We start from the raw sequence: 26,757 nt of genomic DNA on the forward strand, positions 1-26,757 counted from the left end.
AAAGTAAAATCTAGAATGAAACAATGCCATCAGCTGCAACTAAACTTAAAATCATAGAATCCCTACAGTACAAAAGGCCATTCAGCCCATTGAGCCTTCACCGAATCCCACCAGACCCTATCCCCATAATCCCATGCAGTTATCCTGCTAGTCCCCTGAACACTAAGGGGCAATTTTCGCATACCCAACCTAATGTGCACATCTTTGGATTAAAAAGTGTCACAGATTTACTGAACAGTTCAACAGAAGTCAAAATACACGTGCAGTGCTAATTGAAAGCACACCAGTAAGGTGACCCAAATCATGTACAAGGTCCAACCATCAAGAGGTTAGTCTTTAAAAAGGGTGTGCATGCAAAAGTTTAATATACAAGACTCATGTTTGCAAATTACATCTTTATTGAATTTTTTCCACAGTTACAAAAATGGTTCAAAAAAGCCAATCAAAAAATACATTATGTACAAAAAAGTCCAGTATATGGGCAAAATATTGCCAGGTATCTGAACATCTATTAACTAGCACTGAGCTTCTGGCTCAGACTTCTTCGGAGAAACATTTTCTTCTGACTGAAAGGCAAAAAAAGAGGATGTTACGATTTTGTACAGGTTCAGAAACCAATGAAGGTTTCTTCCATCAATACAAGATTAGGCAAAATGATCTGACCATTTACAATACTAGCCCATTGCTAATTCAGTAATTGTGCAGTAGCAGATCCTGCTCCAGTTTTTATGCTAAAATCTGCAGTGTCCAAATGTTTAAGGGGAGGTGATGGCCTAGTGGTATTATGGCTAGACAATTAATCCAGAAACTTAGCAGCTAATGTTCTGAGGACCCGGGTTCAAATCCTGCCATGGCAGATGGTGGAATTTGAATTCAGTAAAAAAATGTATGGAATCAAGAATCTACTGATGATCTTGAAACCACTGTTGGAAAAACCCATCTGGTTCACTGATGTCCTTTAGGGAAGGAAATCTGCTGTCCTTACCTAGTCTGGCTTACATGCGACTCCAGACCCACAGCAATGTGGTTGACACAACTGCTCTTGGACAACTAGGGATGGGCAATAAATGCTGGCCAGCCAATTACACCCATGTCCCACAAATGAATTTTTAAAAATCCAGTGTGCCATGACCAAAATACAAGTCCACACTACAGGCCAGAAGGATATTTGCATCAGCAATTACATATACTTGCATGCATCATGTCAATTTTAGTAGAACTATATACAAGCAAAATACTGAAGAGGTTAGAAATGCGAAATAGAAACAGTACACAGGTTAAATTGGTTTCTCTCTTCATAGATGATGCCACAGTATTTTTTCAGCACAAACTACAAGAACCTTTTAAACTCGTGATAAGAATATAACCTGTGCAACATACTGGCAGGAAGTCATACTAAACAAATGCCTATTGCATCTTATTCAATTACACAAGCACAATTTGGCTCCAATTACTAATAGTTTATCAAGCAGGTTATAATTGTTACAAATATGAAGTTTGTAAGATGTTGAATGTCTTTAGGATAATGTGGAGAAATGAAGCTGGTCACATGACCTGTTCAGTACTACTTGACAAGTGTGGTGGTTTGGTTGTTCAAAGTTGGGGGCAGGGAGGGGGTGGTGGAGAACAGATTCTCAGGAAGATTATCCAATATGGATACCTGTAAATATCTTGACTGGAGCCGAGGTGGTGGTGGGGTAGACTGTTAAATCTCCAAGTCTCACGGGGAAGTGCAAGGAAAGACAGGTTTTATAAAGGGTTATACTTCAAGCTGTCCAACTACTTTGTTACAAGATAGAATCAGCTGCGAGAGGTCTACTTTTGTTTCGAGCAGGGAAAAAAAAAATCAGTTTGATGAGGTTTTGTTTGGGAAAGGTCAGAGGGAGCCAAGAACAGCTTTGGCCTGGCTGCAGGAAATGAAGCGTCAGTTTCAGGGTCAGAGCTTTCATAAAGGTTGTTTCTGTCTATGGGGATCATGAAAATGAACTTACTTCCATTTTCTCAGCCACTCCATTCCTATCATGGGCAGTATCCCCACAGCCACCATTCACAGCAGACTCCTCCTGCTTTGGTTTTTTAGGTTCTTTGTTATCCCTTTCACCATCTTCAGGTTTCCTCTGCAATGAAGACTATAGTGTAAAGTTAAAAGTAGCCAACTATTTTCTTCTTGCATTTGTCACACTGTCAAAATTTCCTGCATCTCAAGATTAGCCAAATGTAATCATGGAATATGATAAAAAGGATATTTAAGTCACAAAGGCATTCAATTCAGTCAGCAGAATTTCATTCTGTGTGAAGGTTAAATTCTGGGACAGTGGGAGTCAGAGGCAGCAGGAGTCAAGAGGACCTTAAAACATAATTGGAGTGCCAAGGACACCTGAACATACAAAATAGCCAGGGGTGGCACGGTGGCCAGCACTGCTGCCTCAGCATCAGAAATCTGGTTTGATTCCCAGTTTGGGTCATTGTGTGCAGAAGCTGCACATTCCCCCCATGTCTGCGTGGATTTCCTCTTCCTCTGGGTGCTCTGGTTTCCTCCCACAGTCCAAAAGACATGGTTAGGTGCATTAGTCATGCTAAATTTTCCCTCCGTGTACCTGAACAGGTGCCAGACTAAGACGACTAGGGGATTTTCACAGCAACTTCATTGCAGTCTTGATGTAAGCCTACTTGTGACTAATCAACTAAATTGACACTTCTGCTTAAGATCAGGTGCCTCAAGCCATCCCAAAATAAAAAGCCTTTCATTAAGTTTTTTTGGCTGTGATTTTTAACTGCATGGCTACCATATTGTCACTGGATAGGGAGGAATAAACCAATATAAAAAAGCTTACCTTTTTCCTTACTAAATGCGAGATGTTAGATACACAGTTCGAACTTGAGGTAGAAGCTTCATCTGTTACTTTTCCAGCCTTTATCTACAATTCAGAAGAATAGAGTGGTGAATAAAATCCTGGGCCTCCTTCAAGCCAATCACTGAAATTCAAAGGCATACTGCATAAAGAGATGAACATTATCTGGGAGGCAGCCTCTGAAATACTTACATCTGGCGCACTGCTTGCAAGATGTGCTTCAAACCCTGACATGGCAACAGGCCTACACTGATGTGGGAAGAAAAAAAGTACATGATATAATATAGACACCAAACTGGCTAGGGAGGGGGAGAGGCTGGCAGGAAGGGATACAGTTAGTACTGTACAAAGAATGCAATTAATACAAGATGACATTGGAGAACTTGGCAGACTGGACAGTGGGAAATGAACTAGTGCGAGGTGATGCTTTGCACTTGGATAGAAAAAAATTCAAGTGATCTACACTTAAGAAAATGTGATAGAAGAGCAAAGAATAAGAATACAGGTAAACAGTTCATTAAAAGCAGCACTACAAATGCTTGGTTAGTTTTTTTAAAAAAACCCTAGATGTGTTAAACTGATGAAGGATCCTAATCAGGCCACAATTAATGTGCAAAGTTGTAGTGCCCCAATATTAAAAACACTAAAGAAAAAGCAAGAAAATTTACAAGTATGGCGTCACAGATTACTGGGAACGATGAAAAGGTTCCGTTTCCCCTCCCTACAGGAAAAAAAGCTGAGAGCTGATAGAAATCTTTCAAATTCAGAATGCATTGAACAAGAGTAGCTTTAGAAAAGGCGGCTTAGACTTGGGAAATCCAAAAGAAAGTGAAATTCAGTGAGTGGAACTTCCTATCACAGGAAACAACGGAGGTAAATTGCACAGGTGCTTCCAAAATCTAGACAACATGGAATGGAAAGATGTGGTGAAAGGCCATAAAGTAACTGGAAAAGGGAGGAGACAAGTATAAACACCAGCACAGACACTCTGGGTCACATAGCCAGTTTGTGTTGCAGGAATCAGTTAGAGGGGATTAATAATAAATGCCACACTTTCCTATCAATATTCACTTACCAATGTTTCCTGAAGAGCTTTTGTTGCTCTTCCATCATCTTTGGATTCTTCAGAATCCTCAATTTTTGCCTTTATCTCTGGCAATAGCTCTTCAAGTTCCTCAATCTCCTGCTTATCTTCAGAAACAGCATCAGTGTCTTTTGCTGGAGATTTTCCTTTTTCTTCTGTTTTCTCGATCCTCTCCGTTAACATAGCTGTAGATACAGCATAAATTAGTAACTACAAATCCAGCAACTTTCAAAAAAGCTTACGAATGGAGTAGCCATAAAGGTTTACATCCATGAGAAATAAAGAGTGGTAGTAATTGTCGAAAGCTCCACGTTGTGCCCAGATCAACTTGTTCTGGTTCTCCCTCCCACCCCCCCATGCTGACACTATAGTTAAGAAAGCCCATCAACACCTCTACTTTCTCAGAAGACCAAGGAAATTTGGCATGTCAGCTACGACTCTCACCAACTTTTACAGATGCACCATAGAAAACATTCTTTCTGGTTGTATCAGCTTGGTATGGCTCCTGCCCTGCCCAAGACCACAAGAAACGACAGAACAGACTAACCCAATCCATCACACAAACCAGCCTCCAATCCATTGACTGTCGACACTTCCCACTGCCTCAAAGCAACAAGCATAATTAAGGACCACACACCCTCTTCCTCCTTCTTCCGTTGGGAAAAAGATACAAAAGTCTGAGATCACGTACCAACTGACTCAAGAATAGCTTCTTCCCTGCTGCCAGACTTTTGAATGGACTTACCGTACCTTAAGTTGATCTTTCTCTACATCCTAGCTATGACTAACTACAAAGAACAATACAGCACAGGAACAGGCCCTTCGGCCCTCCAAGCCCGCGCCGCTCCCTGGTCCAAACTAGACCATTCTTTTGTATCCCTCCTTTCCCACTCCGTTCATATGGCTGTCTAGATAAGTCTTAAACGTTCCCAATGTGTCTGCCTCCACCACCTTGCCTGGCAGCGCATTCCAGGCCCCCACCACCCTCTGTAAAATATGTCCTTCTGATATCTGTGTTAAACCTCCCCCCCTTCACCTTGAACCTATGACCCCTCGTGAATGTCACCACCAACCTGGGGAAAAGCTTCCCACCATTCACCCTATCTATGCCTTTCATAATTTTGTACACCTCTATTAAGTCTCCCCTCATCCTCCGTCTTTCCAGGGAGAACAACCCCAGTTTACCCAATCTCTCCTCATAACTAAGCCCCTCCATACCAGGCAACATCCTGGTAAACCTCCTCTGTACTCTCTCCAAAGCCTCCACGTCCTTCTGGTAGTGTGGCGACCAGAACTGGACGCAGTATTCCAAATGCAGCCGAACCAACGTTCTATACATCTGCAACATCAGACCCCAACTTTTATACTCTATGCCCCGTCCTATAAAGGCAAGCATGCCATATGCCTTCTTCACCACCTTCTCCACCTGTGACGTCACCTTCAAGAATCTGTGGACTTGCACACCCAGGTCCCTCTGCGTATCTACACCCTTTATGGTTCTGCCATTTATCATATAGCTCCTCCCTACATTATTTCTACCAAAATGCACCACTTCGCATTTATCAGGATTGAACTCCATCTGCCCTTCATCCAATGGGATGAAGCAGCAGTATAATATGAAGGGTACCATTCTTAGCAGTGTAGAGGATCAGAAGGACCTTGGGGTCCGGGTCCATAGGACTCTTAAATCAGCCTCGCAGGTGGAGGATGCAGTCAAGAAGGCGTACGGCATACTAGCCTTCATTAATCGAGGGATTGAGTTTAGGAGTCGGGAGATAATGCTGCAGCTTTATAGGACCCTGGTTAGACCCCACTTGGAGTACTGCACGCAGTTCTGGTCACCTCATTACAGGAAAGATGTTGAAGCCATTGAAAGGGTGCAGAGATTTACAAGGATGTTGCCTGGATTGGGGGGCATGCCTTATGAGGATAGGTTGAGGGAGCTTGGTCTCTTCTCCCTGGAGAGACGAAGGATGAGAGGTGACCTGATAGAGGTTTACAAGGTGTTGAGAGGTCTGGATAGGGTAGACTCTCAGAGGCTATTTCCAAGGGCTGAAATGGTTGCTACGAGAGGACACAGGTTTAAGGTGCTGGGGGGTAGGTACAGAGGAGATGTCAGGGGTAAGTTTTTCACTCAGAGGGTGGTGGGTGAGTGGAATCGGCTGACGTCGGTGGTGGAGGCAAACTCGTTGGGGTCTTTTAAGAGACTTCTGGATGAGTACATGGGATTTAATGGGATTGAGGGCTATAGATAGGCCTAGAGGTAGGGATATGATCAGCGCAACTTGTGGGCCGAAGGGCCTGTTTGTGCTGTGGCTTTCTATGTTCCATGTTCTATTTCTTTGCCCAAATTTCCAGCCTATCTATATCCTTCTGTAGCTTCTGACAATGCTCCTCACTATCTGCAAGTCCTGCCAATTTTGTGTCGTCCGCAAACTTACTGTTCTTCCAAATCATTTATATAAATCACAAACAGCAGAGGTCCCAATACAGAGCCCTGCGGAACACCACTAATGATGTGGAGATGCCGGCGTTGGACTGGGGTAAGCACAGTAAGAAGTCTCACAACACCAGGTTAAGCTTATGGTATTTGCTACCAAATAAACCTGTTGGACTTTAACCTGGTGTTGTGAGACTTCTTACTGTGAACACCACTAGTCACAGGCCTCCAGCCAGAAAAAGACCCTTCCACTACCACCCTCTGTCTTCTGTGACCAAGCCAGTTCTCCACCCATCTAGCCACCTCCCCCTTTATCCCATGAGATCCAACCTTTTTCACCAGCCTACCATGAGGGACTTTGTCAAACGCTTTACTAAAGTCCATTTGGACGACATCCATGGCCCTTCCCTCGTCAACCATTCTGGTCACTTCTTCAAAAAACTCCACCAGGTTAGTGAGGCATGACCTCCCTCTCAAAACCATGCTGACTATCGTTAATGAGTTTATTCCTTTCTAAATGCGCATACATCCTATCTCTAAGAATCTTCAACAACTTCCCCACCACGGACGTCAAGCTCACCGGCCTATAATTACCCGGGTTATCCTTCCTACCCTTCTTAAATAACGGGACCACATCAGCTACATTCTGCACCCTCTCGTTTCCTTCTCTACGAACTGTTTAGTACACAAGAAACAATGCTTTTCACTGTAGGCTAATACATGTGACAATAATCAAATCAAAGAGTAGTGTTAGGCCTTGCACCCAATGAGCCTGGTTTGCCATCAAATACAATCATGGTTGAGCTTTCTACACTTCCCTTTCCTGCCCTATTGCTATCACCCTCAAATCCCCAAGTATCCAAAAAAGCTGAGTGTGTCAGCCAAAGCATCCACCACTCTCTGGGATAGAGTTCCAAAAGATTCACATCAGAGTGAAGTTGTTTCTCCTCCTCAGTCCTAAATGGTTGATTACTTATATTGAGACTATATCTCGTTTTATGCTCTCTGGGGAAACAGCGTTTGGGCATCTGACCTGTCAAGACTTTTATACAGTTCAATGAGATTACTTCTGAACTGGGCCCATTCCACTCAGTTGGTCCTCAAGGTAATTTTCTCATCCTAGGAATCAATCTAGCAAACCTTAACCTCTATTTGGGCAAATACATCTTTCCTTTAGGCAGGCAGACCAAAACTGTACCTGGTTTTCTAGGTGTGGTCTACGTCAATTTCAGCAAGAGACTTCCTTAAAATAAAGGATAACTATTTGCCATCTTAACTAATTGGATATTTATCAATTCATGGCCAAGAACTCCAAATACCAAGATTTACTAGTATGTCATTTTATAAAAGCATTTTCTTAATTCTTCTTTCTAAAGTGGATAATTACATACTCTCACATTATATGCCACTTCTCGTATACTGAACCTCAAGATCCATCTGCATCCTCCCACAGTTCACTTTCCCAGCAGACAGATTTGATATACTGCACTGTTGCTATAACACACAATTAGAACAGACAATTCAAAGAACTTTAAAAATAATCTTACCAAGATTTGGGGCCACAGGGTAGCATGGTGGCAGAGTGGGAAGCACTGTTGCCTCAGTGTCAGGAACCTGGGTTACTGTCTGTGCAGAGTTTGCATGTTCTCCCCTACACTCCAAAAGTTGCAGTGGTAAGGTTGATTGGCCATGCTAAATTGCCCCTTAGTGTCAGAGGGATTAGCAGGGTAAATGTGTGGGGTTACAGGGATGGGGCCTCAGTGGTTTGTGCAGACTCGATGGGCCAAATAGAATCCCTACAGTGCAGAAGGAAGCTATGATAAATCATAACTCCCTTCTGGTTTGATTGCCAATTTTAATTTTATTTCCTCCAGTTAATGTCCACCCTATTTATGCATCAAACCTCAATTATGACCATTAATCTCTTTTCAACCTTTCTATTCCAAAGAGAATAATTCCACTTCTCTACATTGGTACCTGGGAAATCTCTGGACCATTCCCAAGACCTGGATATCCTTCTTGAAGTGAGGTTATAGAATGGAATTAAAGAGGACCAAGTTTGATAAAAGGAATAGCATAGGGTGCAAATGCAAGGAATCAGTGTCTTTTTAAAGCTAGGGATCCCATTTGCTTCAGCAACCCTGTCAAGTTGCCCTTCCACCTTCAATTCATGTAGTGAACAGCCAGACCTATTGTCCCATCAATAGTAATATTTAATATATTGCCTCATTCTTCCAAAACGGAAGAGAAATCTGAACAAAGCCTCCATCCATTTTCAGCTGGTTTGGCCAATGCACAAACTGCAGTTACTCATTCTTTCCCCAGCCCCAACTGTTGAACACAAGCTATTAGTGAAGCCAATAATATTCATTTGCCAAGCTACAGAACCTAGTTCATTGTAAGAATATCTGGAAGCTGGCATCTTATTCACCAGTCTACCCAGATGTACAAAAGAACTAAACTAGGAGAAGGAGTAGGCCATCTGGCACCTTGAGCCTGATCCACCATTCAAGATGATCATGGCTGCTCTTTGCATTCAGCTCCACTTACCCAGCCAACATAACCCTCAATTCCTTTACTGTTCAAAAAAATAAATCTATTTTTGCCTTGAAAACAGTGGCAGCCTCAAATGCTTCACTAGTCAGGGAATTCAATACTCACAACCCTTTGGTTGGGAAGTCCCTTCTCAACTCAGTCCTAAATATGCTCCCCTTATTTTGAGGCTATGCCCCCCTAGTTCTCCTTTCCCGCACCAGTGGAAATGACCTCCCTGCTTATTTACCTATTCCCTCAATTTTTCACTTCTATAAGATCCCCCCTCATTCTAAATTTCAGCAAGTATAGTCCCAGTCTACTCCATCTCTCATCAGCCAACCCTCAACTCTGGAATCAACCAAGAGAATCTCCTCTGCACCCCCTCCAGTGCCAGTATATCCTTTCTCAAGTGAGACCAAAACTGTACACAGTACTCCAGGTGTGGCCTCACCAGCACCTTATACAGCTGCAACTTTATCTCACTGTTTTTAAACTCCACCCCTCTAGCAATGAAGGACAAAATTCCATTTGCCTTCTTAATTATCTGCTGCACCTGCAAACCAACTCCTTGTGATTCTTGCACAAGGACATCCAGGTCCCTCTGCACAGCAGCATGCTGCAATTTTTTACCATTTATAGTCCAGTTGTTCTGACCAAAATGGATGACTCACATTTACCAACATTGTGCTCCATTTGCCAGACCCTTGCCCACTCAAATTATCTTTACCCTTTTGCTCCACTACTCATCTTAGTGTCATCTGTGAACACTACACTTGGTCCCCAACTCAAACAATGTAGGTGTTACACGCCCACGATGAAAAGCAGGACATAATTGTTTCACAGTTTGAAGAACAAAATTTGGATCTCCTTACCTAACCTTTTCTCTATGACACTAAAGGACTCCTTGAAGTGTTTGAGAGCGAAATCATATTGATTGTTAAAACTGTAGGCCAGCCCTAGTTGATAATGGGTCTCAGCCAATAGTCTGCTGTGTGGTTCAAGACATTTTTCCTGAATGGTCAGACACTCCCGGAAATCTTCAATAGCCTGTATGTAGTTCTCTGGAATAGAACAAGCTTGCATTAATCTCCAGTCGCTACATTACACAATGCCAGCTGGGCCAAACACAAATATTCAATTATTTACATTGCAAGACCAAAAATGTTAGTTCTACAGCACAGTTGAACCGGTTAAAGATTAGTCTTTACAGCTTACCGGATTCTATTCCAACTTCTCCCAGTTTCAGATAAGCTTGTGCTGCGCAGAGTTGTATTTCTTTGCTTTCTTGCCTGAAAGATTAAGTTAGAACATTGAGCAACACATTTAATTTTAGCAAGAATTAAACAATGTTTATTGGCGGCACGGTAGCACAGTGGTTAGCACTGCTGCTTCACAGCTCCAGGGTCCTGGGTTCGATTCCCGGCTCGGGTCACTGTCTGTGTGGAGTTTGCACATTCTCCTCGTGTCTGCATGGGTTTCCTCCGGGTGCTCCGGTTTCCTCCCACAGTCCAAAGATGTGCGGGTTAGGTTGATTGGCCAGGTTAAAAATTGCCCATTAGAGTCCTGGGATGTGTAGGTTAGAGGGATTAGCGGGTAAATATGTGGGGGTAGGGCCTGGGTGGGATTGTGGTCGGTGCAGACTCGATGGGCCGAATGGCCTCCTTCTGCACTGTAGGGTTTCTATGATTTCTAGGGTTTCTGATTTCTTAAAACCATGACAACTGCAAACATCAATATATTGGTTTGAGGACTTGCCTTTTAAAGATCACTTTTGCCAATTCAAGCATTTCCCAAGCCAGCTGCAAGTTGTCAACCTCCTCACTTTCAGCATCCTGCAATGAAGAGTTTGCATTTTTAACACGAATAGTTCAAACCCAAGCTGTCCTACAAAGATTGAAGATAGATAACCCACCTTTTCTTCAGCAGTATCTTCATTTTCATCATCGTCGTCATCACCACTTCCATCAACAGCACCAGTGTCATCTGGAAAGATAAATGGGTAACCTGTAGAAGGACTCAAGCTAGATCAGATAAAGGTTCTTCTATTCTGCTCTCATGTGCCTTCACCTCAACAATACCCACTAACCATTTAAACAGTAAATTATGGTTGAGTGTGCCAATTATTGGTGATGGTAGTTTACAATTTATTAAATGGAATTTAAATCCCACCAACTGCCTTGGTGGGATTGTGTCCCCCATAAACATAGTTCAGACATTACTCTGTGCTACTGTCTTGCCACAGCCAGACAGAATGGAAATACCACAACCGAATTTTCTAAAGGTGCCAGTCACTGGCTAGAACTTAAAAATGGGGAAATATTCACTATCCTGCAGAGGTTTGCAAGTTACCAGGTTTAAAGTTTATGTTAGTGTCAGTACTGTCACATTAACACTGCAATGAAGTTACTGTAAAAATCCCCTAGTCACCACACTCCAGCACCTGTTCAGATACACTGAGGGAGAATTTAGCATGGTCAATGCATCTAACCATTTCTTTTGGACTGTGGGAGCAAACCAGAGTACCAAGAGGAAACTCTCAGACATGGAGAACGTGCAGACTCCAGTGACCCAAGCTGGGAATCAAACCCAGGTCCATGGTGCTGTGAGGCAGCAGTGCTTGCCACTGTGCCACCCCTGGCTACTTTGTATGTTCAGGTGTCCTTAGGACTCCAATTATGTTTTAATGTCCTAACCAGCACGTCTTCAGATTGTGGGAGGAACATTGAGGAAACCCATACAGACATGGGGAAAACATGCAGACTACACAGAAGCCAGGAATTGAACTTCTGTCCCTGGCATTGTGGGCAGCAGTGCTAACCAGGTTATGGTTCGTTGCATAGCTACGAAACAAAGACAGCTATCCAATAATTTTAGTACCAAAGCTTTCCAGTTAGCCTATTCTTCCCATGTTGATGGAAAATGTGAAATGCAAGTCAATACTATAACCAGTGTCACCTGAGACCAATGTTTGAATTAATAGCAGAATAAAGAAGTCTGCCAGGAGTAGGGAGTCTCACTATTTCAGAGTGTGAATCCAGCCATCAACCTATTTATACAGTAATTAACAAAATTAGATCTATTAAAGTAACAAGTTTATTCCTCAGAACCTCATGTCAAAATTAGTACCTGGATTTTAAAAACATGTGCAACAAGAGAAAAATGTTATCACCAGTGGCTAGTGGTAAAGTATGAAACTCCGTAATGAGTGCATGTTTACTAAAATCACCATTTGTGCTCACCAGTGGACAATAAAGACCAAGTGGATAGACAGCCCATAAAAAAGGTTAAATATTTGTAAGCAGAGACAATTGTGTCTGTGATTATCTCCATGCCACTGAACCAGTTAAACCAACTTTGTAAATCGGAACACTTGTCTTCGAGTTTATACCTTCACCTTCTTCCATGCATTCTTCAGAACCAGCCACCCCATCCTCCGTCTTCTCAGCAGTGATTACACTTCCACTTGATGCCTTGCCATTTTCCTCACTTTCATCACCTTCCAGCTTCTCTGCTGCTTCTTTTGCATTCGATCCTTTATCTTGATCCCCCAGAGCATCTTGCAAAGGAAGAGCTACTTTATCATCAATAGTTACCTTCTCCCCAGCATCCTTAGTCATGGGGTCATCTTTACCAGTACTGCTCTCAGTTCTGAGATGGTCCTTTACATCTTCTGGAACGTTAACATGGTCCTCTTCTTTCTCTGCCTGGACAACACCACCACTCCCGGGATGGCTCTCTGCTACTTCATCCATTGATTCACTTACATCTTCGTCACTATGGTCAACAGATGATTCTACTTTGGTCAGGGTTTCATTCTCAGTGGCACACAGCTCTCCTGTAGGAGAGTTTACTTTTCCTTCTTTACTTGGAGTCTTGGTTGGGCTTCTTGTTTTTTCACTAACTACATCGCAATCAGCAGAAACTTTTTCAGCTGGAGCTTCATCTTCAGTTGTTTTATCACTTTCTTCAGCTAGTGCAGCGTACACCTGTTCCCTCAATTCCTCCCTCTCTTTCTCTATACACATCAAGGAAAAAAAAATGCATAAAATTGGGGGTTGCCAATGCTGGTTGATAAGTCTGGATAGTCACAATTGAAAGGTTTCAGGTAGAATTTAGAAATTAAAGTTTAGTCAACATTACAGATTAATGCAGCCACTGGCAAATCAATCTTACTAATTCCATTTCCCTGCCCCAATTTTGCATGAGTTCTTAGACCATTTTGCACCTTTTTTGGCGACAAAGTTTTAAAAGCTTGCTCACCAACTCAATTTTAAAAACTGTTGATTCTAAACCATATAGTAATGCAATATTTCACTTAATTTCTGAGGAACATTCCATCAGTGAGCCATGACACCAAAAGCAACTGTGGGGGGGATTGGGGAAAAAAAAATAGAAATGTGCGCTCTCTCTCCTACAGGTGAATATAATCAAGACTTCACTTGGTTTAAAAAAGTAGATTTATGCAAATATTTTGCTTTCACCAAGAATATTTGCAAGTTCTTAATAATTGTATAAAGCTAGCATTTATAAACAAACTATTTTATACTTGACAACAGCCCATGGAAATACACACATCAACTCCCATTACAAATAGATACTAGAAGAGTAGGCCATTCATTTTGATCGTCAAATTCAATATCCTGATCTTTCCCCCATATCCCTTGATCCTTTTAGCCCCAAGAGCTACATCCACCATCTTCTTGAAATCAGACATTTTGGCCTCACCTACTTTGTGGTAGTGAATTCCACAAATAGTTCAAATTCCTTCAAATATACTACACAGGTCAACATTTACTGTCTATAATGGCAAAGATGGAAAACTTGCCACTCTACAAACATTAATTCCCAGTCAGTCATTGTGGAATGAAGATTAATCAAAATAATATACTGAGACCACTCATTCTTCAAGTTAACTTAGGAGGTTTGTATATGCTCGCAAGTGTTCTGGGGAACTGCTCATCGGCATAAATCGGCAAGCTTCTAGTCTGAATTCTCTCTCCTCTCTCCCCCCCCCTTCCAAAGAAAAGCTATTAAAACTAGGTTTTAGGAGAGAGATGTGTTGACTGGGAGTGTTGACCCGTTAGCAAAAATCTCCATTACAAGGCAGGAAGTGTTAGGTTTTTTTTAGGGAATATAAAAACTGACAAATTCCCAGGGCCTGATGGAATCTATCCAAGGCTGCTCGGAGACGAGAGATGAAATCGCTGGGCCTCTGATGCAAATCTTTGTCTCATCACTGGACGCAGGTGAGGTCCCAGAGGATTGGAGGTTAAATAATGGGACCACATTAGCTAAGGGTAGGAAGGATAACTTGAGAAATTATAGGCCAGTGAGCTTGACATCCATGGTAGGGAAGTTGTTGGAGGATTCTTAGATAGGATGTATGTGCATTTAGAAAGGAATAAACTCATTAATGATAGTCAGCATGGTTTTGAGAGAGGGAGGTCATGCCTCACTAACCTGGTAGAGTTTTTTGAAGAAGTGACTAGAATGGTTGACAAGGGAAAGGCCGTGGATGTCGTCTATATGGACTTTAGTAAAGCATTTGACAAAGTCCCTCATGGTAGTTTGGTGCAAAAGGTTGGATCTCATGGGATAAAGGGGGAGGTGGCTAGATGGGTGGAGAACTGGCTTGGTCACAGAAGACAGAGGGTGGTAGTGGAAGGGTCTTTTTCCGGTTGGATGCCTGTGACTAGTGGTGTTCCACAGGGCTCTGTATTGGGATCTCTGCTGTTTGTGATTTATATAAACGATCTGGAAGGTGGTGTAACTGGGGTGATCACCAAGTTTGCAGACAACACGAAAATGGCTGGACTTGCAGATAGTGAGGAACATTGTCAGAGGCTACAGAAGGATATAGATAGGCTGGAAATTTGGGCAAAGAAATGGCAGATGGAGTTCAATCCAGATAAATGCGAAGTGATGCATTTTGGTACAACTAACGTAGGGGGGAGCTATACGATAAGTGGCAGAACCATAAAGGGTGTAGATACACAGAGGGGCCTGGGTGTGTAAGTCCACAGATCCTTGAAGGCGACGTCACAGGTGGAGAAGGTAGTGAAGGCGGCATATGGCATGCTTGCCTTTATAGGACAGGGCATAGAGTATAAAAGTTGGGGTCTGATGTTGCAGTTGTATAGAATGTTGGTTCGGCTGCATTTGGAGTACTGCGCCCAGTTCAGGTCGCCACACTACCAGAAGGACGTGGAGGCTTCAGAGAGAGTGCAGAGGAGGTTTACCAGGATGTTGCCTGGTATGGAAGGGCTTAGTTATGAGGAGAGATTGGGTAAACTGGGGTTGTTCTCACTGGAAAGACAGGATGAGGGGTGGCCTAATAGAGGTGTATAAAATTATGAAAAAGCATAGATAGGGTGAACGGTGGGAAACGTTTTCCCAGGACGGTGGTGACGTTCACAAGGGGTCATAGGTTCAAGGTGGCAGGGGGGGTTTAAAAACACAGATATCAGAAGGATGTATTTTACACAGAGGGTGGTGGGGGCCTGGAATGCGCTGCCAGGCAAAGGTGGTGGAGGCGGACACACTGGGAACATTTAAGACTTATCTAGATAGCCACATGAACGGAGTGGGAATGAAGGGATACAAAAGAATGGTCTAGTTTGGACCAGGGAGCGGCACGGGCTTGGAGGGCCAAAGAGCCTGTTCCTGTGCTGTTTTGTTCTTTGTTAGGTTAAGCTAACATGAAACCATCCTTCAAGGAAAACAGAGGATACTTACCATCAACATTCCCTGCATTTTCTACTTTGGAGTCTTCATCTGCTGCCGCCGTTTCTTCATCATCATCTTCAGGAACTCCTTGAAGGGCATTGCCAAGAACACCACGCTCCATTCTGAAAAGGAGAGACATTATGATGGACACCCTGCTCCTTCATACCCCCTCAATCCAAAAGTTATATGCACCATTGTGCAATTGCAGTCAAATAACCTACTGGAAAAAAATCTCACCTGCAAGTTTTAGGAAAGTGATGATCTATCATATCAACTTATTTCTAACCAGAAAACAAATACAGTACAAGATTCAAATGGCAAGTACCAAATTTTGCTGTTAAATCAAAGCTAACCACTTGAAGATGGACATCAATACCCAAAATCTACAAGGATCTTAATGATTAGTATTTACTATTACCATTAACTTTCAAATAATCCTCAAACTCGTGGATTAAACCGTAAAAGGGATTTTTTAAAAGAGTAAACAAGTACTTGAAGTTGGATAGATTAAAATTAGGTGAGCACAATCCAATTCTAAACTTAGTCATAGGGGTTTACAGCATGGAAACAGGTCCTTTGGTCCAACTTGTCCATGCCACCCAATTTTTAACATTAAGCTGGTACCAATGGCTCATATCCCTCTGTACCAATCTTACCCATGTAACTGTCCAATGCTTTTTAAAAGAAAATTGTACCCACCTCTAGCAGCTTGTTCCAGACACTCACCACCCAGAGACAAAATGGTCCCTCTTGTACCTTTTCCTTCTCACCATAAACCTACGCCCTAGTGTTACACCGTTGAGAAAAGACGTTGACCATCTACCTCATCTATGCCCCTCTATTTTGTAGACCTCCAAGATCATCCCCTGCACTCCAGGGGGAAATGTCCCAGTCTATCCAGCCTCTCCTTATAACTCAAACCATCAAGTCCCAGTAGCAACCTAGTAAATCTTTTCTGCACTCATTTAATATTCTTTTTATAATAGTGACTAGAACTGTGCATAATATTCCAAGTGTGGCCTTACCAATGTCTTGTACAACAAATAGTCCCGACTAGTTTTTTTTTAAAACTGGTAAAATCTACTATGTTGTTACAGTTGGGTAACGAGGTCAAGAGTGTGGGACAAGTTGTGTTTTAAATAACCTATTATTTACTTTAGCTGGTCTATTTGTTGCTCAGTTGATTTATAAACTAACCGTGCCAACTCCAGAAGGGCTTTTCCATAGCAGAAATAGGCTTCGCCACATTCTTCTGCCATTTCTCCATGTGTTGTGCTCCTTTTGAAACAAAGGGGAAAAAGATGTTATGGTTTTGTACATGCAATGCAATCATGACAGATCGTAGTACCAATCTGTACAAGCTATGACTGAAATAAGAGAAATGTCCGAGTGAAAGATTCAACATGCCACATTAGGCCATATATGTAGGTTACCTTTTTTAAAAATCGAACCTCCCCTCAGCTATAACTTCTAAACATGACCATTTTCAGGGCAACTCCAACAATCCAGTCAGATACTTACAATAGCCTGCATGCATCCTGAAAGGCATTGACAGCTGCTGCAAAATCTTCCATTACCATGTGTCTTTTGCCAGTCCCAAGCAACTTCATGGCTTCAACACTAACATTAGCACTGTTAAAAATAAGCATTGCATGAATAAATGTGTGTTGGAAGCTTATACCAGCTTGTTACAAATTTAAAAAAAAAAACTTGCACAGAATTGTAAGATTCAAAACAATTACATTTCCTGTTAAAAGTTTGATTCTAAATGAAGTGACATTGCCTTTACTGCAATACCCATAACTGTCCCAAACCAATGTGTTGTCTATCTAAATAAAATCCAATTACTACAAATGAACCATGACCCATTAGTAGAGGCCAATATAAATAAGCAAACATCATTTGAAGCAATTCCCAGATATCAAAACTTTACCAGGAATAAAATCTGGAGAAGGCAAGGAAAAATGGCATGTCACAACTCAAGTTAGGTTTCAGTTCTGATTGAGACAATTCCATGTACAAAATGGACCTTGCTTATCTACATGCAACAGTTAAATGGGGGAAACCTAGAATTTTGAACTAGAAAGCCTGCTCACTTACTAAAAATCACCACCTTAAGGGACATTTAGGAGCCAATTCTCATTTTTGACACCCCGTTTAGTACCTGGCTGCATGTTTGTCTAATTCTACCTAATTTACTTAAATGAACGATGTATTGCTTTGATGTTCTCTCCCATATTCACCAATGAGTAATATGCAATAATTGAGGGTTAATTGTTAAATCAGATGATCAAGTTTATTCAATGTAGAATTAAACTTCCTGAGAATTTTTAGTACATCGATGAGACTGCCGACTAGGATTGTGTAGACAGTCATGTGCACACACCTCATCAGGCTGTGGATTCAAGCTCCATTACGGACTGGAGCAGGTAATCTACACTGCCTTAACAAAGGGAGAGCAGAATGGTCAGGTATAAGTTTAACCAACCCCACCAAGGACATCAGTTCAGGCATACATAGATGACCCCACTGACCTAATCAGCACTATTCCATTGGGTAATTAGCAGACAGACACCCACCAGTACCTACACTGTCAAACCCCTCCAGATCACTTCATTTTTCTAAACTCCAGAAATATCAGCCTACACTAATCCACTTTTCCTCAAGGCCAATCCCCTCTCCCAGGAACCAAAACAGGGATCATACAGCAGCTTATTAAATAGATATTAGCTAGGTATGCAGGTGAAAACTATGATATGATCTCAATTAGTGGTCAAGATTATTTAGAAAGATTTAGTGCCTGGCAGAAGGTGTCCAAACTAAAGGACACAATCACTGTCACTGCAATTGTACTGATTGCCATTCCTTTAAATCCAGCCAAGACCAATTTGGATAAAAATTCAACGACAGCAGACTTAAAACACCCAAGATGACTTGTTTTGGTTATAACTAGATAGCAATCACTTTTAAAAATGTATTTGCAGGATATGGGAGACACTAACAAGCCAGTAAATGAGCAATTGGAATTGGGCAATTAAAGATAGTGGTCTGCTGTGTGAAAATATACTTAGGTGGGGGCCCCTGGAGTTGACCCAGTGACAAAGGACAGTGATATTTCCAAAGAGTGGCATATCACTGGTAGAGGAATTGCAGCTGGTAGTACCCATGGGCTACTTTCCTTCTCCTTCCAGGAAGTTTAGATCCTGGGTTTCAGTGATGCTGTCAAAGAAGCCTTGCCAAGTTTCTGCATCTTGTAAGTGATACATATTGCAACAATGATGTGTGTCAGTGGTGGTGGAAGAAACAAATATGGATGGGGTGCTAAACAAGTGGACTGCATTATGCTGGATGGTTTCAAGCTTCTGGAATCTTGCTGGAACTGCACTCACTAGGGCAAGTGGAGAGATTTTCATCACACTCCCGACTTGTGCCTTGGAGAGCATGGACACAATCTGGGGATTCAAGAGGCGAGAGTCACTCAGCACAGAACCTCTGACCCTTTGTCAGCACAGTATTTATATGGTTGACCCAGTTCAGTTTCTGGTCAATGGTAATCCCCAGGATGTTGATGGGGATTCAGTAATGCTGTTGAATATCACAAGTGGTCAAATGTTTGGCACTCATGAGACAATGTTACTACCACCATGTCCAGGTATTGTCCAGGCCTTGCTGTATGTGGGGGCAGACTGCTCCATTATCTGAGGATTTGTGAATTGAACACTGAAATCAGGGAACATTCTCACTTCGGACCTTATGATGGAGGGGAGGACTGCTCTGCAGAACTCCTGCTGTGATGTCCCAAGGACATGACCATGACTGGCCTTCACAGCAAGCAAAGCCACCTTTGTGCTAGATATGACTATTATCCAAGCTTCCTGCATCCGCCAACACCACTGACAAGAGATTGCTCAGGATTCATTATGCCATTGTCAAATGCTGCCTTGACCTCTTTTTAGGGCAAACCAAATAAACAAACTCAGATTAAGTCAAGACAAAGCAAAAGGGGCAGCTCTCCAAAAGGAGGGGGGAACAGCCCAATCAGAAATCAAAGTAGAAAGGAAACTTAAAAACATCAAATTAAAATGTGATTGTCAGGGTCAATAATGCACCCCAACCCCTGCGGTGCCCAATGGGTGCAGAAGGCATCAACCGTGCCCCTGGACACCGCATGCTCCCTCTCCAGGGACACCTGGCCGCGAATGTAGCCACGGTAGAGGGGCAGACAGTCAGGATGGATGGAAAAATTAGTATAGCCAATCAACCTAACTCACACATCTTTGGACTGTGGGAGGAAACCCACGCAGACATGGGGAAAACGTGCAAACTCCACAGTGACCCGAGGCCAGAATCGAACCTGGGTCCCTGGTGCTGTGAGGCAGCAGTGCTAACCACTGTACCACCATGCCGCTAAGGGCAATTACTTATGCTTCATCTCTGGCACTCATTTTTAGCTCATGTTTGGTCTAAGACCAAGGAAGCCTGGAGCCAAGTGGTCCTGGCAGAACCCAGCTGAACATCCTTGTGTCGGTACCATTTGGTAACAATATCAAAGTCATCCTCCAACACTTCATTGATGGAGATTTGACTGGTGGGGCAGTAATTGACCAGACTCGTCCTGCTTTTTATGGGCAGAACTCTGCAATTTTTTACATTGATGTCAGGTAAGATGCCATCAAGGCTGTACTGTCCCTCCCCAACAATGCAGCACACTTCAGGGGCTCAAGGCAGCAGCTCATCACCTTAAAATGGGCAATAAATGCTTGTCTGTCCACTGACACCCACATCTAAATAAATTTAAAAATCTGGGACAGGTTAGTTAGGGCAACAGCTGGTTCTGGAGCACAAGTCTTCAGACCCATAGCAGTGATACTGTCAGGGTCCATAGCCTTTGCAGTATCCAGTCAATACATGCAGAATATTTAATTGTCTGAAGACTGGCATCTATGATGCCAGAGTCCTCAGGAGGCAACTGAGATGGATCATTCAGTTGGCACTTTTGGCTGAAGAATGTTGCAAACACTTCAGCCTCATCCTTTGCACCCATGTGCTGGGCTTCCCCATCTGAGGGTGGGGATATCTCTGGAGCCTCCTCAGGTGATTGGATGTGGTGAAGAGCTCCGGCCCTTCTGTTGTTGTAAACCTATTGTCCTGTACTGCAACTTCACATCTTTTTTCCTGCTCCTGACAGGTTTTCCACACCTCACACCAGTTGAGTCCCCTGGCTGGGTGGTAATGGTTTTGTGAGGAATATGCTATGCCAATGCTGGCGCACACTACCTCATGAATGACCAGTTTTGATGCTCAATCCATTTGGAATCTAACCCATTTAACACGTTAGCAGTGAGTAGTGTCACACAACACAATGGACAATAGACGACTATGGGGAGGTTACTCTGACCAACACTGGACAGATACATCTGTGAAAGTGAGGGCAAGGTTACCCTAATTTTCCTCCTGTTGGTTCTCACTAGCAGCTGTAGGTCCTGTATTTAAGTTTCTTGTGGAGCCCTCAAGTCTCCAGGGTACATATCCTAGTCACCCACAAAGGCAAAAATCGACAACCAACAATTTCTCTATCCATTCGATAAGCCAATTACTTCAAGTACACCAACTACAAACTTCCAGCATCATAAAGAACGGCAGCAAAAGTGCTGTAGAATCACTTAGGATGCAGACGTGGACATTATTGATCACAGCTCTTGGAACAACAATGTAAAATTCGCTACCCAACCCTATTGTGGGAACTCCCTCGACAAGGTCTACACTTCAAGGCCACCATCACTACTTCACAGGGCAACAAGGTAAATCAATAAAGACAGCCTTATTTGGTAACAGCGTAGACCGACCAAAAAAGAGCAGGTGTAATCTTACACAGGAGTTCCACTTCAAATAACCAAACGGATAATCAAAGGACAGTGTGAAAGAGTTAGGGTCCCCATGAGAGTGAACTCCTAGGGGTGAGCAACAAAACTTACTGTAGGTGCTTCTGGGAGATTAACAAAAAACGCTCAAAGTAACGTTAAAGCCACTCAAGTGTGGAGGAGTTAAACCCGCGCTCGAGATCAAGTAGCTCCAAGACTGGAACCTCTTAAGAGCACAGGCTGTGAGAAAGACCAAGCTTCCCCCGCCACGTTTAAAGTTAGAAGGCACAGCAGCAAAAAAGAGTGAAAACGGAAACAGACTGTGTGCTTGTTAGTTATTTTATTGACTATATTAAAACAAGGAAGATGCCTATTGATACCAGGGAGGACACGGAGAGGGGGTGGGGGGTGCTGTGGGGGACAGTTTGCTCCCTCCTCTCTCCCGGCAAATTTGTAGCAAGAAAATAGACACACAAATGGAACGCGGCGACAGTGAGCGCATGCGCATCCCGCGCCCGGCTCCAGCGCCCGGGTAAAGGTGCAGCTGCCCCGCCTCAGCCCCTCACCCTCCGCCGCCTCACCCCCTCTCCCACACCTACCCTCAGTCCCTCACCATAGTCCCTCCCCTCAGTCCCTCACCCTCTCTCCTCCCTCCCCTAGTCCCGCTCACTCCCTCAGCCTCTCTCCACTCATCCTCAGCCCCCTCAACACCACTCCTCCCTCACAGCCTCCCTCCCCCCCACTCCGCCTGACTCCCCCGCCTGACTCCCCCAGCACCACTCCTCACACCCCCCTCACCTCTCGGCGCTGCCTGGGACACTGGATGTGGAGGCGCTGGGTTCGTGATCCGCCATTTCAGGTTGTGCTTGCGGGCTGCGGGCCTGGGCTTGCTGCCTGGACACAAACACAGGGGATCCTGCACAGACACCGGGTGATAACCGCAGCAAGCGCTGATGGGGGAAGATTCCCTCTCTCTCTCTCTCTCGGTTTAAAAACACAGCAGCGGAAAGAACCCGCTCCTATTCCCGCCTTTTATTTACCCCACGGTGCATCACTTCCGGTTCACCTTTCACCCTGGCGGGAAAATTCACCCACAGCATTGGCACTTATTAAAAATAAATAAATCGTGCCGAGAATCTGACACAAAGTGCGGGTAATCTGTTAGGTTAAATGCAATTCAGGGACATCAGGCGCCACTTGACAAAAAAGTTCAACTTTAAATTGCGCCACTACTGGCAACATCGAGATCAGAAGTGGAATTTATGATGCAAATGAGATTGAAAGTCAATTTCAATTTATGTGTTTATTTAAATCAACCGCCACTTGTCATGTTCAGCCAATTATCCTGTTATAAGTGAGGTTGCAGATAGGCATTCTGCTAAATCCGCCTCCCTGCAAATGATGCCAATTGTTTTTTTTATTGTCACATGTATCGGTTATACAGTGAAAAATATAGTTTCTTGCTCACTATACAGACAAAGCATACCGTACATAGAGAAGGAAAGGAGGGTGCAGAATGTAGTGTTACAATCCTAGCTAGGGTGTCGAGAAAGAAGATCAGAAGTGGAATTTATAATGCAGAAGAGATGGAAAGTCAATTTCAATTTATGTGTTTATTATATTCTGATTCAAATTATAGCATCTATTAATTCAGTTTACAACACACATATGTTGATATAACATTCATTTATTTTACCTGAACATTTTCAACGTAACAATTTGTAACCTTGGACTTTTACAATATCTCTGCAAAAGTGCATTTATTTCAACTCACTGGATTCAGAATTTTGAGAGTGCAGTACGCTATGTGCAGTGCTGTTTTGATTAATCAACCAACTCCAAATAGTTTCTTTTTTCTTTCTCATTTTCTTTGCAGTGGAGTAAATACTGTATTCAGTTGCTTATTGACTGTAGCATCAAGCGGCATACAACGGTAATATCACTGACTAGTAATTTAGAGTCCCAGACTAATGCCACAGCAGCTGGTGGAATTTAAATTCAATTAATTAATTAGATTAATAAAAATCTGGAAACCAGTCTCAGTAATGCAATTATCATTGATTGTCATAAAGTCCCACCTGGTTTACTTCTTTCAAGGAAAGAAATTTGTTTGATCTGGCCTACATGTGACTCCAGACCCACAGCATAGGATGGTGGCACAGTGGTTAGTACTGCTGCCTCACAGCGCCAGGGTTCCGGGTTCGATTCCCTGCTTGGGTCACTGTGCAGAGTTTGCATGTTCTCCCTGCGTCTGTGTGGGTTTCCTCCGGGTGCTCCGGTTTCCTCCCAGAGTCCAAAGATGTGTGGGTTAGGTTAATTGGCCGTGCTAAATTGATCCTAGTGACAGGGGGATTAGCAGGGTAAATTAGGGTTATGGGAATAGGCCTGGGTGGGATTGTGGTCGGTACAGACTCAATGGGCCGAATGACCTTCTGTACTGTAGGGATTCTATGATTCAAAGTGGTCAACTCTCAACTGCCCTCTGGAATGGCTTAGCAAGCCACTGAGTTCAAGAGCAATTAGGGAGGAGTAACAAATGTTGATCTTGCTAGCAATGCTCACATCCCATGAAAGAATAAAAAACTACACTTTTCAATTCACATCCACAGTGAAATATGCCACAACTTACAATTACATCAGTGGAGCAACAGAACAGTCAAATGCCACTCATTAAAGTAATCAGTCATTTCCGTTCAAATATGTCTCATTTTGTATACATCAAGGGTGCAGTATGAGCCAATTTTAAAGGTGATAGGGGTGTGAATAAGTTGTGAAGTTAGACTTGAGGTGTAGCAGACTTCATTTCTCATCTAAGTAATTTGGGAACTTTCCAGAGATTGCATTGCAATTCAAGTCATTGAGGTTTCCAGCATAGAAACAGGTCCTTCAGCCCAACTTGTCCATGCCACCCAATTTTTATCACTAAGCTAATTCCAATTGCCCACATTTGGCCCATATCCCTCAATACCCATCTTACCCGTGTAACTGTTTACATGCTTTTTAAAAGACAAAATTGTATCTGCCTCTACTACTACCTCTGGCAGCTCGTTCCAAACACTCACCACCCTCTGAAAGAATTGCCCCTCTGGACCCTTTTGTCTCTCTCCCCTCTCACCTTAAACCTATGCCCTCTAGTTTTAGACTCCCCTACCTTTGGGAAAAGATGTTGACTTATCTATGCCTCTCATTATTTTATAGATCTCTATAAGATCACCCCTAAGTCTCCTACGCTCCAGGCAAAAAAGTCCCAGTCTATCCAGCCTCTTCTTATAACTCAAACCATCAAGTCGCAGTATCATCCTAGTAAATCTTTTCTGCATTCTTTCTAGTTTAATAATATCCTTTTTATATTAGGGTGACCAGAACTGTACATAATTCCAAGTGTGGCCTTACTAATGTCTTGTACAACTTCAACAAGACGTCCCAATTCCTGTATTCAATGTTTTGACCAATGAAACCAAGCATGCCAAATGCCTTCTTCACCACCCTGTCCACCTGTGGCTCCATTTTCAAGGAGCTATGAACCTGTACCCCTAGATCTCTTTGTTCTGTAACTCTCCCAAATGCCCTACCATTAACTGAGTAGGTTCTGCCCCGATTCGATCTACCAAAATGCATCACCTCACATTTATCTAAATTAAACTCATCTGCCATTCATTGGCCCACTGGCCCAATTAATCAAAATCCCGTTGCAATCCTAGATAACCTTTTTCACTGTCCAATATGCCTCCAATCTTGGTGTCATCTGTAAACTTACTGACCATGCCCCATAAATTCTCATCCAAATCATTAATATAAATAACAAAAACAGTGGACCTAGCACTGATCCTTGAGGCACACCGCTGGTCACAGGTCTCCAGTTTGAAAAACAACCCTCTACAACCACTCTCTGTCTTCTGTCATCAAGCCAATTTTGTATCCCATTGGCTACCTTTAAGATTTAATCTTATGCCACAACCTACCAAGCGATACCTTGTCAAAGGCCTTGCTAAAGTCCATGTAGACAACATCGCCTGAATTGCCTTCATCTACCTTCTTGGTTACCCCTTCAAAAAACTCAAATTCGTGAAACATGACTTTCCACTCACAAAGCCATGTTGACTGTCCCTAATCAGTCCTTGCATCTCTAAATGCCTGCAGATCCTGTCTCTCAGAACACCTTCTAACAACTTATCCACTACAGATGTTAGGCTCACTGGTCTGTAGTTCCCAGGCTTTTCTCTGATGCCCTTCTTAAACAAAGGCACAACATTTGCTACCCTCCAATCCTCAGGCACCTCACCTGTGCATGTCGATGATTCAAATATCTCTGCAAGGGACCAGCAATTTCCTCCCTAGCCTCCCACAATGTCCTGGGATACATTTCATCAGGTCCCGGGGATTTATCTACCTTGATACAGTATAAGACTTCCAGCACCTCCTTCTCTGTAATATGTACACTCCTCAAGACATCACTATTTATTTCCCAAACTCCCTAACATCCACGCCTTTCTCAACCGTAAATACCAATGAGGAATTATTCACACCCCTCATTGCAGCCACAGGAATTATGATTATGGTGCTTTGCTGGATTTCTATTATTGTCAGATTTCAATTTAGAGTTAAGCTCGCCCATACAAAATAAGCGCACAGCTCATCCTTGGTCCTGACTTAATGAAGTTAGATGCTTAAAGTTCTTGTTAGAAAATTTGATTGCAAACTTATGGATTTATTTTCACTTAGCAATATTTGTTTTAGTTTTTTTACATACAGCAGCTTTTGGTGCTGTGCTATTCTTGCATTTTTGCGTGACAAAAAATAGGGCAGGGATTGGCCGTGAGGAGAGATATGATTTATTAACTCAGCTAAATATGGAGTGGGTTCCCTGCTTAGGATGGTGCAGCAAAGGCTCTGGGCTCTGGCTGAAAATACCAGAAAATACTAGATGGGCCACAAAACTATACCTTTGCTGATGATCTCAGTAAAATATTAAAAATGATATAAACGTATTGGAATTTCTTTCTATTTGTTTACAGAATGTGAGTGTTGCTGGCAAGGCCAGCATTTCATTCCCATCCCAGATTGCCCTTGAGAAGCAGGTGGTGAGCTGCCTTCATGAATAACTTCAGTTTGTGTGAAGATACTTCAACAGTGTTGTTAGGTAGTTAGTTCCAAGATGTTGACTCAGCAACAATGAAGAAACAGAGATTAATGTCCAAGTCAGGATGATTTGTGACTTGGAGTTGAAGGTGTCACCATGTGCCTGTTCTCTTTTTAGGT

The 26,757-nt window shown here is 42.9% G+C and overlaps 1 protein-coding gene across 4 annotated transcripts; it reads right to left on the reverse strand.

Annotated features, from left to right (window-relative positions):
* Positions 1–376: 376 nt before the first annotated feature.
* nasp (nuclear autoantigenic sperm protein (histone-binding)) lies at positions 377–22,541 on the reverse strand. Of its 4 annotated transcripts, none has more exons than XM_078218632.1 (14): positions 22,297–22,541; positions 17,159–17,269; positions 16,835–16,915; positions 15,647–15,759; positions 12,300–12,926; positions 10,824–10,894; positions 10,667–10,743; positions 10,127–10,200; positions 9,784–9,972; positions 3,928–4,121; positions 3,045–3,101; positions 2,835–2,918; positions 1,992–2,117; positions 377–566 (listed from the first exon to the last, which is right to left on the reverse strand). In XM_078218632.1, exons 1-14 carry the CDS (start codon positions 22,350–22,352, stop codon positions 516–518), a joined length of 1,911 nt encoding a protein of 636 aa, XP_078074758.1. In that variant the 5' UTR covers positions 22,353–22,541; the 3' UTR covers positions 377–515. The 4 variants fall into 4 exon arrangements, with proteins under 4 accessions (XP_078074758.1, XP_078074760.1, XP_078074757.1 ...); XM_078218634.1 differs by having other exon boundaries at positions 17,071–17,269; positions 22,297–22,525; XM_078218631.1 differs by having other exon boundaries at positions 384–566; positions 1,992–2,129.
* Between the last annotated feature and the right edge of the window lie 4,216 nt (positions 22,542–26,757).

Source organism: Mustelus asterias, chromosome 8 (assembly GCF_964213995.1).
Source record: "Mustelus asterias chromosome 8, sMusAst1.hap1.1, whole genome shotgun sequence".
Classification (NCBI taxonomy): domain Eukaryota; kingdom Metazoa; phylum Chordata; class Chondrichthyes; order Carcharhiniformes; family Triakidae; genus Mustelus; species Mustelus asterias.